The following is a 16,756-nucleotide window of genomic DNA, read 5'->3' on the forward strand; positions in this document are numbered from 1 at the left end:
CACTTACTCTCTTTCTTTCTGTCTCTCTCTCTCTCTCTCCATTCCTCATGCGTCCCTCTAATCCATCAGAGAGCTATCACGCTGCTCTTCCTAGCAGCCTCAATAAATCCTCTCTTTTCTCAGCCCCCCCCTCCCCCCCACTCCTTCATCCTGTCCTCCTCCACTTCATCCCCTGCTCTCGTCTCTCACGCTGCCTCTCCTCCGATCCCCCACCTGTAATTATCTAACACATCGTTGCGCCATCGCTCATCTTCGACGCTGTTGTTTGCACGTGTGTACCCTCTCGTCATCCTTTCCTCAATTTGATTTTGCACTCACGCCGCTTCACCTGTTTCCCTGCTTTGCACCCTTTCTTTCCGTCTCTCTCTCTCTCTCTCTTTCTCTTATTGCTTATGGGAGCTACGCCGACGAACATCTGCTCCTGTCATTGCGCCAAAAACAGAGACAATTTTTACATCATGTCAAGGTCGAATAACACAACGCCCAGCACATGCGACAGAGGATAGAGAAGGGAAGAAGGGATGTGTGTGAGATCTGTGCATCACCACTGATCTCCTCAGTGATCTCCTCTGTTGTCGTTATGACAAATGGCGGTAGTCCCTGTATCACTTTTCAACATATCTGTTTGTGTTGCAGCAGCTGCTCAGGATGCTGTTTGTGCGTTTCCACTGATTAAACCGCCCGCCTGTGATCATTACCGTCTCTAATCACATCTGGACAGCACCGGGTCCTGGCCTGAGGTTTGGCCGCAATCGTTCATTAGCGACAATTACGTCAACAATATTTTGCAGGTCCAGATATGCGCATCCATGTCCGAGAGACATCCTGATCAAGCATATGTCGCTACTCAACACAAACACGCGCGCACCCACTCAAACATAGATTTTGGTATCTCAGCAGGATCCCATCACTCATAGTAACAGACGGGCCGAGCGAAGGCCTGAGGGAAGAAAGCGGGACGGAGAAATCATTGCTGCTCGCTGGCAAACAGCTTCATTCTAATTCAGCTGTGACAGTGTACCGACCAATTACCTAGAGTGGAAAAAGGGCCGCGAGACGATTTGCACTCATAGTCAAACACTAGCACACACCCATCGTGTCCAGACATGCAGGTACACACGCAGATAAGACAATGAGAAGTGGAAACTGTACTCATCCCGTCTCCTCACACTATCAGTATTCCCGGGATGTAACGGGCACTAGTACTATACTTTCGTTTCTCTAAATGCTGGAGTCTCTTTGCCAGCTAATGGCTAGAACAGCTTAAGTGATTCAATTATAGATACTGAGAGATCCCACGGTGAAATAAGCGCTCTTTCTTCACCAGGTTTCCCTCATTGTTGCTGGGAAAAGGCACCGTTACCTCTCTCTCTCTCTCTTGCAGCCACAGCGTGATACTGTTCAATCATGTGTGTAGGAAACAAATGGAAGCAGCTCAGCATCCGAAAGGGAAGGAAGCAACCTAACTGCCAGACACACACACACACACACTAAGACACAGCGCCCACGTGTCTCAGTGGAGGATTGTGCACAAATGTCATTTCCTACACTTTGTGGAAAGTTCCTTCTTTAAAATGCCAGCCGCAGCTTCTCGGGTAATCTTGGAATCTCCGTCCTCCCCCAACATGCACCGCCGCTGCTCAAAGGTCACCGGCAGCCATTTCTCATTTCAAAACACACCTAAAGCCGAAAAGTCCACCTCACACCAAGCTAACACACACACACACACACGTGGGAATTCAAAACGCCGACGCACCAGACAGTGCGACTTCACTTTAATTGGCTTTTCGTTTTGCGTAACGACACGTTTTTCCAACTCTGACAACACTCCTTCCAATCTTCTTTAGCAATTATTTTTCTACCACTGGCGCAGTTTGGGTGAGAATCTGAAATACGTCATCAAACTAACTCATACTGAGACTGCAGCACGGCTCAGTTTATGGAATTTTGGCAAATGTCAGTCTGGCTGGCGTTGTGGACACGGCCCCGGCTTGCGTCAGAGTGCTGATGACGCCGACAGGGTCATCTGGGTTCTTCATATTACAAATTCACTGTCACTCATCGAGTTGTCATGACAGCGCCTCCAAGGTATCAGATCACAGGTGGGAGCAGAGGATATATGATCACCACTCTAATGTAATCACAAAAGACAGCAGGAGGGACACGACGGCGCTTCATTTGAGTAGTGGGACGTCTCAAATTCACTTTCTGTTGGGGACATTCAACCTCACTGATGTTACCATGACAACGCAACGACAAATCACTCCATTCTTGTATGTTTATGCTGTAGATAAAACTGATTTAAATGAGATGAAAACAAAAGCTGAGATGAGAGAAGGAGAGGAGGAAATTAATAAATGAAGGAAGCTAAGAGACAGACTGAGACAATGAGAGAGACAGACAGGTCAGAGTGAGTGAGTGAGTGGGCGGCAGTGTTAGTGTAACAGCCCTGCGAAGTCTGCAGTGTGAAGTTTCCTGCAACATTTGGTAGGTTTGTGTTTGCTGGGGTGAACTTGTATTTAGAAACGTGAACTCTCGCTTTCTCTTTCACACACACACAAACAAACACACACACACACATGAAACTGTATGAGTCATTACCATTACCTCCAGGTGGTCACAGCCAGGTGGTATGGAGAACTACCGCCTCTCCCCAGCAGGTGCGAGCCTTCAATTTTACTGTCAATCCCATCTATTTAAATTGCCACCTGGGGTGGAATATCGCGCACCATGGCAACGGGAAGACCTCCTGCCATTGGTGGAGAATAAGGGACGTTTTTGGTGTTTCTATCCAAGCTCCTCATGGCACACATCCCTACCCTGCTGTCACCCATGCTTGGCTTTTTGCTCTGCCGCTCAGATTACACACATACACACAGACAGACACACACACACTGCGCCCAACACAAATCCAGAAAGTGCTTACACTACTGCAGACTTAAATTCACTCTCTCAAATGTAATTGCTATGATTATCTTGCTCTGGGAGACAATGGGAGGAGGCCATAAAAAGAGAGAGAGAGCGAATGAGAGGGAGAGAGAGAATATGGAGCTGATGAGATAAACTGAGCACCTTTAATCCACAGCACCATCTAATCACAGAGGGAGTGCTAACACAGGTGCATTACCCTGTGTGTATGAACTACTTACTCTATGTGTGTGTGTGTGTGTGTGTGTGTGTGTGTGTGTGTGAATGTGTCCCGTTTGTTGTTGGTTCCCTTTGATTGCAACATGTAGAGACCCAGCGCTCACCTCTCACCAGCACTATGTTTCACTCCCTGACAATATGATCCAAGCCTGCAGCAGCCATTAGTCACTGTTCAGTCCACTCTAGTGTGATAGGCTGCACAGCTCCAATGAACCAAGACACAAAAGAAAAAAATCACTTGAAGCGACAGATTCTGCTCCGCACCGGTCCTCTTCTTCCTCAGCTGTGCTGGGCTCCGTCACGTTTGATCCTGTTTGGAGTCCGATATGCTAATGAGCAGAAATAGTGGCACCTAAACTGTGCAAGCTGTTTTCTGATGTGCATCTGTCACTGAGCTTATACGAGGCGGATGTATTAAAAAAATATATTTGACATCCCACAAGATCAAAACAGTGTGAGTCACAGATTTGAGTTGATGCTCGGGTGCAGAGTGAGATGGGAAAGGCGCTTAAAAGTCGTAGCTTCAGAGAGCGCAGGGGGTAGCGGCTCATTTTATTCTTAATTGGAGAGCTTTTGGGACACGGCCAAACTTCACAGGATTGCCATGCTGTCGAGAGCTTCATGTATAATCACAACTCATTTTGTCAGCGGGTTTCCAATTAGAAACACCTCATTCATTCCAAATTTTCTTCATCATTTGCTTATTTGAACTGGTTTACACACATTTCAAATTCCCAAACTAGACATTGTTTGACACATGATGATGAATTTTTCATTTTAGAGAATCCCATCAGGACGCTCAGCACTCTTAATTTGCACACTTCTATTCTATTACACACTTTGTGAAAAACACCATTTATGATTGCACAGCGTTTAAATCTGCTCTAATTGGATTGAGAATAATGTGTGTGTGTGAGGCCTGGATGTTGCAAGGGTGACAGAGAGAACACACACAAGATAGAAATATACCTGGCATATATTAACACATATACAAATATATAAACACATAGAGATAGAGATTCACTTTGGTATGCAATAGTGTCAAACCCTCCAATCCATCTCTACCCTCCTTCAATCCAAATTCTACAAGCCGGCAGAAAGAACTTTACACATCAGGGGAGACAGGATGACCCGATGTGGAGCAAAGGTGTTACTGACCTACAGAATTGTTAACATATAAAACAGAAAATTGAAACAGATCTAAAGACGTTTGAGGACTGGAGCTTTAAACAAAGGGGAGATTTTGAATTTGATCGCAAGCATTAAGCCGATACATTCAAACTAAAACAACAAAAGTAGTGTTTTTAAAGTAAGCTAGGGGTGCACCGGGGTGTAAGGACAAAATTATTGCCCATAACTATTCCTTGGTTGCGGCAAAGGGAACCCTGCAGTCGTTCTCGTCCTTCTCACTGCACGGGTGACTGCTGCGCGGTCGGCGGTGTCGCCCGTGTAGAGGGACGGCGAGTAGGAAAAGGTAACATTAACTTTAATATTAAACCTCCAACGCTTTTACACCCTACCACTGAGACTGGCAGGTGCTGGCAGGTAGAAGGAAAGTACCACTGAAGCAGGATGTGACCCTACAGCCTCCCTTAGCAACTGCAGAGCTAGAAGGGACAAGGACTGAGAGGGAAACGGGGACCGGATGGGCCGAATAGAGAGAAAAGAGGGACGAGAACTCAGAATAGAACATTACATCTACTGTGATACAACACAGGAGTTGTTGTATTCCTAGACCAGATTTTCGGTACTGAACACAATTCCACTTTACGATTTATGACATTTGAACGCCACATGTGCAGGGGTGAATGGTTAATCTGCATCTGCACCATTAAGCCTGCACTCAAACAGCAGCTATGGTATTTTGCTTTATCCACCCATTGCTTTAAGCAGAAATTCGGCATTAAAACTTTTTTTCGGGTGTTATTCTTCAATGGCTGCTCACATAACTGCAAAAATAATGTAACCTTCGCTAGAAACACCAGGGGCAGTGAATAATTTAAGGCGGCACTCAATAGCTTTTGCTTCATCCACTCAAGCAAATGCAAAACTCCCAGAGGAAACAAGAGCATCTCGACCGTTGTTGCATAAACATATCGGCACTGAGATGACTTAAGAGCAAGCTGGCCTCCTCAGATCAGCGCGTTAAAGGCTCGTTTATGCAAGAGCCTCCGAGCGATTAGGAGAGATGAGGGGGCAGAGAGGAGCGGACAGGCTAATATGTTCTCATCTTACATTGAGAGAGACAGAGAGAGAGACGTCTTGCTTATGAGAACGCGCTTTAGGTGTTAATTCACAACAAGCACACTCACACGCAAACACAATGGGACACACACGCTCTCCACCATCCAGTAGCTACTTGACAATGTCCTCTGTCATGTGTGTACTAAAAGCCTTTTGAGGCAATTACGCCGCATAAGAGGCTGGAGCGCAGACGCAAGTGGACACAAGAGCACTTAAAACAGAGAATTACACATTGATTTATGACACACAGCACCGGGAAGAGTCCGAAGAACAGACCGGACCCAACAGAAGCTTCTTCAGAGGTGTCAAGATTTGCTCTACTCACTGTTTTCGGGCTCATTTTTTTTGCTGTTACTTCAGTGGCGTGAGGGAAATGTGTGCGGTTTGTCACAGGTACTTACTGCACAGACTTGGAGGACTGGGACCTGAACTTGCTGAACTCGCCCGGGGCGGTCCACTCTGTGCCCAGCTGGAACACACACACACACACACACAGAGAGAGAAAACAGGAGAAACAGATCAGAGACTCCAGAGAAGGGACGTGGAGAATGCACAGAGGAGAGGAAGGAGACATGCAGCGTCATTAGTCATTTTTTTTAAAGAGAGACATTGAACGCAACATTCTCTGCAGACACTAGAGACTCAACACACAATAAAGGTCACAAACAGGTGGACCTCAATTTTACAATATGGAATATGGTAAATGGAAGAAAATCAATCAGTTGGCTACTTATGACAGCCCAACAAAAGAAAACAGAGCTGAGTTTCCCCAGGAGTGTCACAGTGTAGGGGGAGGGGGAGACTGACGGGAAAAGTGAGCAAGCCAATCGGAACCGATGGCAGCAAACAGACGACAAAAAGAGAAACAACTATTTGGTGCCAATAGTCACTCTGAGACGCCGGCCCCCCTGGGACTCCCGCTCCAATTCTGCAGTCAAATCAGAGGCATCCATTACCTCAGCCAGCCAAAGCCACTAATTAGAGCCCCTGCTGGTGCTGTCCATAATGAAAGAATGGGGCTAAGATCACAGTGGGCATGCCTTTAATTGTTTGTGTTGGATTTTCAAGCGGGTCAAGTAACATTGTGGTGTGTGAGGACGGATCACAAGGGGCTTTGAGCTTGTAAACAGTGGTTGATCCGCACTCTGGGTCGCTCAGGAAGCACAGGGGCACACACGCACACAGTAAGCAAACAAACAAGCTACTGGAACACACACACACACAAAGTGGGAAACATACAATGGCGCCTCTGAACCAGTGTGTTGGCACGGGAACAGAAACCCTGTGGGGGGGGAAACCAAAAAACCAGCAGCGATGTTTGTCCGAAACCAAGCGACAAAAGCCTCAGACTGGAAACGAGGAGGACATAAGTGTGCGTCTGTGCCTTCATACTCTAGCCCACAGCATCGCTGCCATGCATTTCCACAGCAGCAGTCTCCTCATTTACTCATCTTCAAGCGTGGAGGGAGGAAGACTGCCAGGAGTAAAGTGACAGGGCGAGAAAGAGAATATGCAAATGACGTGTGGAGATGTTGTATATTTAGCTCCCTCACAGAGTTTCTATATGGGGAAACTTTTGCTGGCGGGACAAATGTGAAGTCATATTCAAATGTGTGTTCACATGACGCAGCAAGTTTATTATGATTATGTAATGATGAAGTCTCATTAGGTGATAGTTTGGAGATGACAGATGTTAAGTGGAGTGTTGTTTTGGCTTCTAAAGCAGGTGCAGCTCTGGGGGTTTGCCTTCAAAAACACAAATTGTCACGTTTTCAACTTTCAAAGCCAACTTCGCATTTTTCTTCCACATTATTCAATTTTATTTTGCCGTTTTTTGACTTTAACTTAATCTGTGTTTCAGGAGCGATGGAGCCACCGCCAACGTCAAGCAATACTGGTTTAGAAACGTGTGATAAGCTAAATCCTGGCTCCCGCTGGTTGAATTTTTCTCACACACACATACATACACGCGCACATACACACACACACACACGCCTGTTTGCACATCAGAAGCTTGTTCGCAGGCGGCTCAGAATAACAAAGGCTTATCAACGTGACAACAGTCGGCATCAGTCAGTACAGTCGCGCTGCGTTCAATGTCCGTTCATTTGTATTTCAACGCTTGACTGGATGCGAGGTTTGAATTGAATTAGAACACATAACAGATTTAACCCTTTAAACTGTAGATTTCTGTCATATTAAAGTTTTCATTTTGGTTTTCAGCTCATTCCGACTTCAAACTTAGCAATTAGTGCCTTAAAAGCAAAATTTTCATCCTGGGAAGATGATATTTAATTAAACCTTCTAAAATAGGTTGAAGAAAGAAGGAGACAGGCAAAGGAAAGTGAGCTGAAAGAAAATGGCAAACTTTCAAGGCAGCGCTGCTGAAAAGTGCTGCCATTTACCCAAATGTTTACACTCTCACTGTGAATGTATGTGTTCTGATGGCTGAAAGAGCTTTTGTTGGCCAAATGAAAGAGAGAGCAAACGTAGACACCAGCTTTACCGGTAAAGCATCTGGAGGGGCTAAATAAAATGAAAAGAAACGAAAAATCCGTTGGTGTTGAAATCACTTTCACCGGCTGAGAAACAGCTCAGATGTCTTGGAAGTTGTGGTTCATGGTCCTTTTCCCATGATGGATTTATTCACTTAAACGCATCTCAAACCGTCTCATGTCGAAAAAGCTTCTTGGACGATTCGGGTTCGAGCGTGAAAATGGCTGGAAAACAGGTTCAAATCAAAGGGGATAGTTAAGTGTTTCCCTTTTCAAGGCGATTCTTCTATATAGGAACGACGGCGGCGATGAAAGAAATCAATTACGAAGACGATAACACGCTGAGAACCTTGGCTCTCCTCAGTAAAGTGCAAGGTGTCCTCTGATGTGTGAGGACACGATTAGCACGCAGACGAACACGCAAAGAACGCAGACGCCATTCTCCACTGAACAATGAGGCAGAGCCCCATCTCAGAGCAGGCGGGGGGTAAATCACAGGAAGACGGAAATAAAGGAAGACAGTAGGCAGCCAGACTGTCATGAGGGGCAACACACACACTCACACACGCACACACACAACTCCCTCGCAACTTCAGAACTCTCCAAGAAATACAGCAGCAAACTTGGAGACCCAATTTCTTAACCTTAAAGCAGAAAAACAACCTAGATGTTCCAACCTTACTCTGACATAACCTCCCTCTCTTACACTCCACACACACCCACATACACACACAGACAGAGGCGCAGGCATACTTCTTTCTCCTTCTGTCTCTGTCTCTCTCTGGTGTGGACTTCACCCACACGTGTGTGTATGTCGGGGGAAAACTAATTTCAGGCTCAGGAATAGCCGAACGGTGAAACACAAACGTGGATAATGAACATTAGGAACATGAGCGTGCAGGTATGGAGACATTACTTCTCTCGCTCTCTCTCTCTATCGCCACCTTTCCATCTACACCTGCTCATTTTCTGTCCTAGTGAAATGAGACACACACACTCACAGAGAGAGAGAGAGATCCTGTGATATGAATTTGCTTGTTCAGTCTGTTTCAGTTGCACCTGAACGCACCGCACAAGCAAGTAACAGCAAACACCTCAGATAGCTTATTATCACCTCACACTAATCAAACACAAACAAGAACACGCAGCCTTAGTTAGGAGTCTCTCCCCTCCCCCCGGCCCCCCAACCCCACCACACCCTCCGACTGAGATCACATTGATGAGAGTTTCTATCTGCTGTGACGTGTGTGTGACAAATGCTGCCCCGTCACACCTCCGCCTCATGCATCACTCCGCCTCTCTGGGCTCCAAACGCTTCTCCAGTCGATCACTAATCAGTCTTGTTTGCAAACTTCAAGTTGCTTATTGATCCCGCCGCTTATTTACCGCATCGACCTGCTAGCGTTGACAAATGGTCCCCCAGACAAGATTATATTTATCTTTGATTCATCTTTGAATAAAATGAATAAAACAAACAAGGAAACTAAAAGCAAAGATGAAACTGAGAGGTATTTCAAAGTAAGTTTTAGTTATGTGTCCAAGGAGACGACGCCTGGACAATTTAAGATGGCTTTTTCCTTTTATGAGCAGACTTTTATGAGACCTATCGGAGGGAAGTGACGTGCAGGATTTCTCTTATGTTCCTCTCCCAAGTCCACTTCGCTGCATGTTCTCACACACCAGGACACCTGCACATTCACTAATCGCTCAATTGCCGATTCCTTGGGTAATTAAGCTTTATGTCCTCCTCAAAGTGCCTGTCAAATGAAAAAGAGTCTTAACAGAGGCATATGATTTCTTGAGCACTTTTTTTTTTTTTTGGTTTAATGTCTTTAAATCCCCATTAAACCAAGCGCTCTGTTAAACATCTCACTTCCCTACAGCGCTACCCCCCAGTTTGGCCTCCAAATAATACCACCGTTCACCACAGGGGGAAGCGTTACCTACGTTTTCAATCACCTGGTGGGCGGAGTTGTGGAATCATGGAGGCGGGGCTATGTGGTTCTCGACTCACTTCACTTGCACGCGTGTGTTTGCATGAAGAACTTATTTGTTGTCCTAGTTTTGCGTCTTTGTGTTCAGTGTGGTGCTTGAAACACAATGACCAAGTCTACGGATTATCTCCCCCTGACCCACTTTCTCCTGTGTGTGTGTGTGTGTGTGTGTGTGTGTGTGTGTGTGTGTGTGTGAGAAGGAGAGAGAGTCGTTTCAGGCATGTGTATCGAACCACACAAAATAAATATCACAGTTCAGATGACAAACATACATCAACATCCACGTCTGTCTGTCCACAAATGCAGCAGAATACACACACACACACACACACTCTCCCTCAGGCACACGCACAGAATGCTTCTTCTACTAATCAGACTCTCTCGCTATCGGACATGACCTGGTCTGCTTCCATGGGACATTGTGATTGAAAGAAATCTCATTACACATTAGCTGCGGGCCAAATTATGATTAAAGCCGAGGCAGAGCGGTGGATGATCCTCACTCACATTATACTCTTAACGTGCACGGATAATGTCCCAGCAGGACAATGGAGTGTGTTCTGATTACACACACACATACACACATACTGATGTAGTGAGGTGGAAGGTGGAACAGGAGAGGAGAAGGTGATGTCGTCATTAGGCTTTAGTGGGCTTGTGTGTGTGCAGCCTAACCACCTGTATGCGTGTGTGTGTGGGCATGACACAGGGGCTTTAGTCGATGACCTCATCATTTCATTAAGATGGCCTGCGGGGAGCCGAAAGTCATTGCGCGCATTCGCCACATCGTTCCGAAGCCAGTCTCGGAATGCTGACAGGGGTCTCCGCGGAAACGCTGCCTCTCTCTGTCCTATCACAGCCAAACGTCTGATGGCAGCACATTCCATATATAGCCGAGGAGCGCGATGAATGGCACCACTGTGGCCGCTGACATACAATAGCAACGCATTAATGCAGCGCGTCTATTCCTGGTGCCGTGACTCAGGTTAGGAATTATTGAACTGGTTTAAACTCCCGTCGAATGTGTCGTCTGAGGATCTCAGGGGCCGGAGCAACGCAGAGACAACTGCACAGAATTCTGGGGACGCTGACGTAATGGTGCACTTGTGTATTTGACTGATGTGGCAGCTTTACTACAGAGGACACTACATTACAAAGATGAGACACTGTCCAAAACCTGCCAGCCTATGTTTCAAAAGCGCAGGAGTTTCTTTCCCAGGGCTGGAACTCTATCTATCACTTACATACACTTTTATTACTCTATTATGGGATGGGTTTAATCAATTTAAGAAGAAAATGCCAGGTCTGAATGTTGATTAAGCCAGCAAGTGGAATTTAAACAGAATTAAAACTGAAAAATAAAAGAAGGACACTGATTTTTGAGTAACATTGTGGAGTTTCACTACAGATCTTTGTCCCATTTCACAAAGAGGAAAGCTAATTCTTATTTATTCAAATTTCGTCTATATTCAGCCAAGCATAATGAAAAGTGCAGACAGGAAGGTTAGATTCAGTAAAACCTGTGGTGTCCCTGAACACAGGGGAGGCGGTGAGGCTCGTCTGTCTGCTAATGGCAAAGTGAACGATCCCCGGTCACAGCAACGCTCCCCTGTCATTACTTAGATTATATTTCTCTACTGCTAAATGTCACATCAATATTCACCGCCCGATAATTAATCTCAACTCCCTGGATGTCTTGGTGACATCTCACATCCTGTTGGAAACGGAGACGGCTGCAGCCCCGGACCTTTGGCTCTCCAACACGTACTTTTGCTCATAACCCCGCAAGTTCAAACGCCGACATCCTTTTACCTCTCTGCACTCCAACAAGCACTTTAGAGAGAGAACGGCAGAGACGGCACAGGGGCAGAGGATACTTCAAGGATAGATGAAAAAGGAAAGGATTTACCACAGAGCACCGTAAAAGGAGGCTCAGAGCTGCACAGGTGGAGGTGAGTGATGGCCTGAACGCGGGGCTGGTGACATGAGGGGACGGGGACGATCACTAAAAGACAAATAAGGTCACATTGCTGCTCTCGTCCCTGCTGCTGCTGTTGTGAGTCTGGCAGAATGAGCCGCTCGGGTGTGTTGACAAGCTCACAGCAACAGTGTAATCCACACTACTGTCAGTTAGTACCGCGCGGCTGACAGGTGTCCATTCAAATCATATCTATGGACGTGTCAAATATATCAGTCAAACTACCACTCAACAAGGTCTATTATGCTGAGGTATCACCATAGCAACTGTACCCATGCAGTTTCCTCCTGCTGGTATACAACATTAGTCACATACTGTATCCGCCCTTGCCCATTTCAGTCGGGGGAGTGCTTACCTGTCCTACATAGACCAGCAGCCTGGCGTTGAGTGGGCTCTCATCCGGACTCAGCCAGAACTCAGAGTTATCATCAGATGATACCGAGAACTGGAAATCACCTGGGAGGAAGGGGACACAACAGGATTTGAGTGTGTGTGTGTGTGTGTGTGTGTGTGTGTGTGTGTGTGTGTGTGTGTGTGTGTGTGTGTGTGTCTTAAAGGTATTGCTGCATACTTGAGATGCATGGAGTCACTTTCCCTGTAGATGACAATTTCTTTCTATCAGTGTTTGTCTTTCAAAACACTAACTCTAAGAAAGGCAATTTACTAAATTTAATAGCTAACTGGACAAACATTTATCAACTGAAATTTTGATTATGTCAACGCAAAATATAAAGGGGCTTATTTTATCTTATTTGCCGCGAAGACAGCAGCGGCGGTCAAACATTAACTGCCTATTGCGAGGATGATGATGCGACACTAACACCTTGTGATTTTATACTCTAATGTGCGTTTTTGTGCTGGCAAAGGTAAGATATTCAGCAATCCGTTGATCCAAATCTGAAGGGTCACATCCGGCAGTGTGAGGTGAGCGGCTCTGATGAACGTACAGATCGGCGCGCGACCTTTGAGCTCGGAGCTGCAGAGAGCGACAGAGCTAATGTGAGCTACATAAGGGGCCAAAAATAAATGGTTTTCTAATTAATAACTTCATATTCTGCAATTTGTCAAAGGGCACTCAAGTGTTAAGCCTTTGCTGTTACCATAGCAACCGGGCTCAGCGTAGGGGGGGGGGGGGGGGGGGGGGGGTATTAGAGCACCGCAACAAGCTTTAGCAGTAAGATCTCTGGCGTTCAGCCTGAGTAAAAATGTGAATACCCAGCGTTTGTGTAGTTCTTGTGCGGTTGGATTAAGAACGCTGTGTGTGACGCTGGCTGACTGCGGGGCCTTCAGGGAGCGTCCGGATAATAAATACGAGGCACTTACCGTCTCTGTATGGGTGAAGGAAGCCAAATATTCTGAGCCCATAGTTCTTCCACTTAGGAGCCACTGCCAGCTTCTTCACTGTGGTTCTCGTCTGCGGTTGGAACACGTGGGAACAAAAGCAAAGATGTAGAGCGCTGATACTGATACGGTCGCCAGGACGTAAAGAGGAAACAAGCTTTGCCTACATGAGCCTCATTAGTCGTGAACCCATTTGGCTCTCTGACAAAACATAGAATGATTACAAATAACATGGATGCAAATGTTTCACAATAAAAGGTTTCCAGTAACCAAGAGCAACAAAGTGGATTGGAAATAAAGAAATCAAATCAAATTGCTTACAATTATTTACAGTATGTGTAGCAGCAAACACATCAGATGGTCTCAAGCCAATGTGAGATACTTACATGAGGGTAGAGAGGGAAGTGCAGGTTCTTTCTGAGTTGGGCCGTGGACGAGCCACACCAGTCCTCGAACACGTGAAGGTTGGCTTGGCCTTTATACTGTCAACACACACAGACACACACACACACGCAGAGGAAACAGGTTAGTCGTTGCAAATAGCCACATCGCTTTCACTGTGAGTATCCCGTTGTGCTACAGCCACAGGATCTGTCACCATGCATGAAATGTTTTGATTTGATTCAGATTTCTGCAGATTTACATTTGCAGTTAGAATGCAAATGTTGGTGAAACGCATGAATGCATCTTCAAATGTCCTCACTGTCCTGAAGAAGAGGTGGTGACAGAAGTAATAAGAGGTGCGGGAGAGGAGTGACGTGTGAGTGTCTGCAGCAGTTTGTCAGAGCTCATCCCCTGCTCATAGTGTGACATTTGTCTCAACTACACAGGGAAACACAGGACATAACAGGGACAGATGGTGACAAACACTCTCGGTATATAGTTTCAGTATGCACACACACATACACACACATACACATACACACACACACACACACACAAGATGAGACACTCCAATGATTCACGTGTGAAGTCGGGTTGCTGTGTGAGCTGTTGTAGGTCACACACTGTAAAGCAAACGGCACACAGCGCAGTGTGTGTCAGCATATTCTACACAGGCCACCACTAACAGAACTGCTCACATCATTACACACACACTCATACTTACATGTTACATGCTATGGTAAAGGTTCAAGGAGTGATACCTACTCACACAGCAAACACACACACATGCTGTACATACACACACACACACACACACACACACACACACACACACACACACACACGCAGAGAAGGAGGTATCTTGTCCTCATAACGTAGGAGGCATGCAAAAGTGTTTAGTGATACATGGCAAACACACAGAGTGGACCTGAGGGTGAACATGAGATGGGACACACACAGGAACACGCAGACTTCCTGACCTCTCGTCTTCGTAGCACACATTACCCACAGGACTAAAGACAGGTCTAATGCACTGGTGTCCCTGAGACATATTGCACAACCTTTACAACACCTGAGAATGTTGTTGCTCAGTGTTGAGCAGCTTCACTGTCAGAGAGCAAATCACTTTTAAATAGGTTAAGCTGACACTTTCGCATCCAAAATCTTCAGATTCCATGTGGCAGAAGCGGAAATGCTGCGGACTGCTTAAGACACTGCGCTGTCTACACACTGCTGATAAACACATCCTGGGCTGATGGCTAATCTTTGATTCTTATTACCCAGATAACACACCCAGACAGGGAGATCACGTTATAATGCAAGGTGTAACAGAGGCCACGCAGACACAAACTCAAACGCCAGCAGAATGCCGAGATCCGACAGATTTGTAATTTTTCCGACACGCTAAACTAAAAACTTGACAGCGGTCCCTGCAGGCTGTTGCTGTAATGCTGCCACAGATATTTAGGACATCACACACAACTTCAGGAGCGCTGTCAGCTTCTCTAGTTGGATCAAAGCAAAAAGGCTGCTTTCACTGTGTTGACCCTATTTCATCTGTACCCAGTGTGCAGTCGTTGCTTGTTACACAGACACAAGTGTGAGGCGTCCAGTCGGTCAATCACACGAAACACACACACAGGTGCAAATCACATTGTCCTTTTGTGGGACACCCCTGTCTCACCTACCTGCATTTAAGCAGAAGGCAGGTTTGATGGTGGATGTCATGTTTCATCACAATCACACAGACATTCAACAGATGGCCTGTGCTGACGTCTGCAGCAGCGTTGTGGCCACTGTGGCCACTGTGGCTCGTGCATAAATCATGAGACATTTGTTGAGCAAACACGTCACTCCGGTGCTTTGCAGTCTTTTTTATGTCGCCGAGCATTGGTGAGCTTGTGCAAAATCGGCGATAAAAGAAGAAAGAGAAGGAGAGCAGAAGGAATTTAGTTGGAATGAAATCAGACATCAGTGGGCAGAGAAACGAGAGAGAGTCATGGTGCAGACGGAGGTGCAGAGTGGAGGTTAGCAGACAGCGTCGGCCCCTGGATAAATATGTCTTATATAAAGCGTCTAAAAGATTTCCTGTGAGGGTTTAAAGTCAAACATTTCCCTGCCCCAGCCCCGCCCACCCATCCTCAAACAGCAGTTAGCCACTAGCTTTGAGAAATGTCTAATGATGCACACACACACACACACACACACACACACACACACACACACACACACACACACACACACACACACACACACACACACATACACACACACACATCTAAAGGAGCAGTCCACTTTCTGCTGAGGTGCACTTTGGGAATAATTGCCTTTATTTGCTGTAGGAGGCCTGTCTGTGTTCTGTCCATAAAGTGATGTGACGGAGCAGGATAGAGCTTTAAGAAAGAGGTTCCTTCCTGCAATTTTCCTCCACACTCAAACGAAATCTCAGCCTTCAGCCCCCCAAGCTTCTCTAACAAATTGCCTTTGACTCCCTTTGGCTTTCCCCTGATAAGATGAGTGCTACTTCTATCTTACAGTATCTCCTGCAAACACCCCCAACCCCCCTGCTCACTCTCTCTCTCTCTAGCCTCCCCATCGTTCCACTGTTCCATTTCTTTTCTTTGTCTTTAGCTTTCCTCTTCCTCCCGGCTGCTATTGCCAGAATTGTCCCATCACAATAAAGTGGCTTATTGATAGGAGCCCCAGCGTGGAAAGAGCTTTTTTTTTTTCAATTTGCTGTATTGATTTAACTAACAGAAATATAAAGCCGCACAGGTCCTGGCATTCAAATCTCTCTCTGCTGTCTGCATGGGTTCTTCTCTTTGGATAAAAGTTCCTGCCAAATGAAAACAACAGATGGTTCCATGAGAGATTCTTTGTCACAAAATTCAATCTTTTTTTGTAAATATTAAAGCAGCAGATCTGCTCTCTTTGATCATCAAAACATTTTAGATATGCACGAAAAACAAGCCATTAACCAAAACCGCCAAATCTCATCTAATGTGAGTGCTGCTTCTGATAACAGATACATTTAATAATACTTCCAGCACCCATTGCTTAAATTGCTGCATTTTAATAACTCCCCAATGATTAATGCTTGTAAAGTTCTAAACTGGCAATATTCATTTTAATTATGCTAAAAACACAGAAGTCATAAAAACAGTGCTGACAAA

At 45.8% G+C, this 16,756-nt stretch overlaps 1 protein-coding gene across 1 annotated transcript in view; it reads right to left on the bottom strand.

The window, feature by feature from the left end:
* Positions 1 to 16,756, bottom strand: part of b4galnt4a (beta-1,4-N-acetyl-galactosaminyl transferase 4a) — a 102,759-nt gene that overhangs the window by 22,453 nt on the left and 63,550 nt on the right. The window contains exons 4-7 of the mRNA XM_076138783.1: positions 13,586 to 13,681; positions 13,182 to 13,272; positions 12,214 to 12,314; positions 5,793 to 5,860 (exon numbers count right to left, since the gene is read on the bottom strand). Of these exons, the coding sequence (XP_075994898.1) occupies positions 5,793 to 5,860; positions 12,214 to 12,314; positions 13,182 to 13,272; positions 13,586 to 13,681 (356 nt within the window). The remainder of the gene's footprint in view (positions 1 to 5,792; positions 5,861 to 12,213; positions 12,315 to 13,181; positions 13,273 to 13,585; positions 13,682 to 16,756) is intronic.

This window comes from Genypterus blacodes, unplaced genomic scaffold (assembly GCF_046128005.1).
Source record: "Genypterus blacodes isolate CSIRO-AG114 ecotype Tasmania unplaced genomic scaffold, CSIRO-AGI_Gbla_v1 ptg000015l_1, whole genome shotgun sequence".
Taxonomy (NCBI): Eukaryota; Metazoa; Chordata; class Actinopteri; order Ophidiiformes; family Ophidiidae; genus Genypterus; species Genypterus blacodes.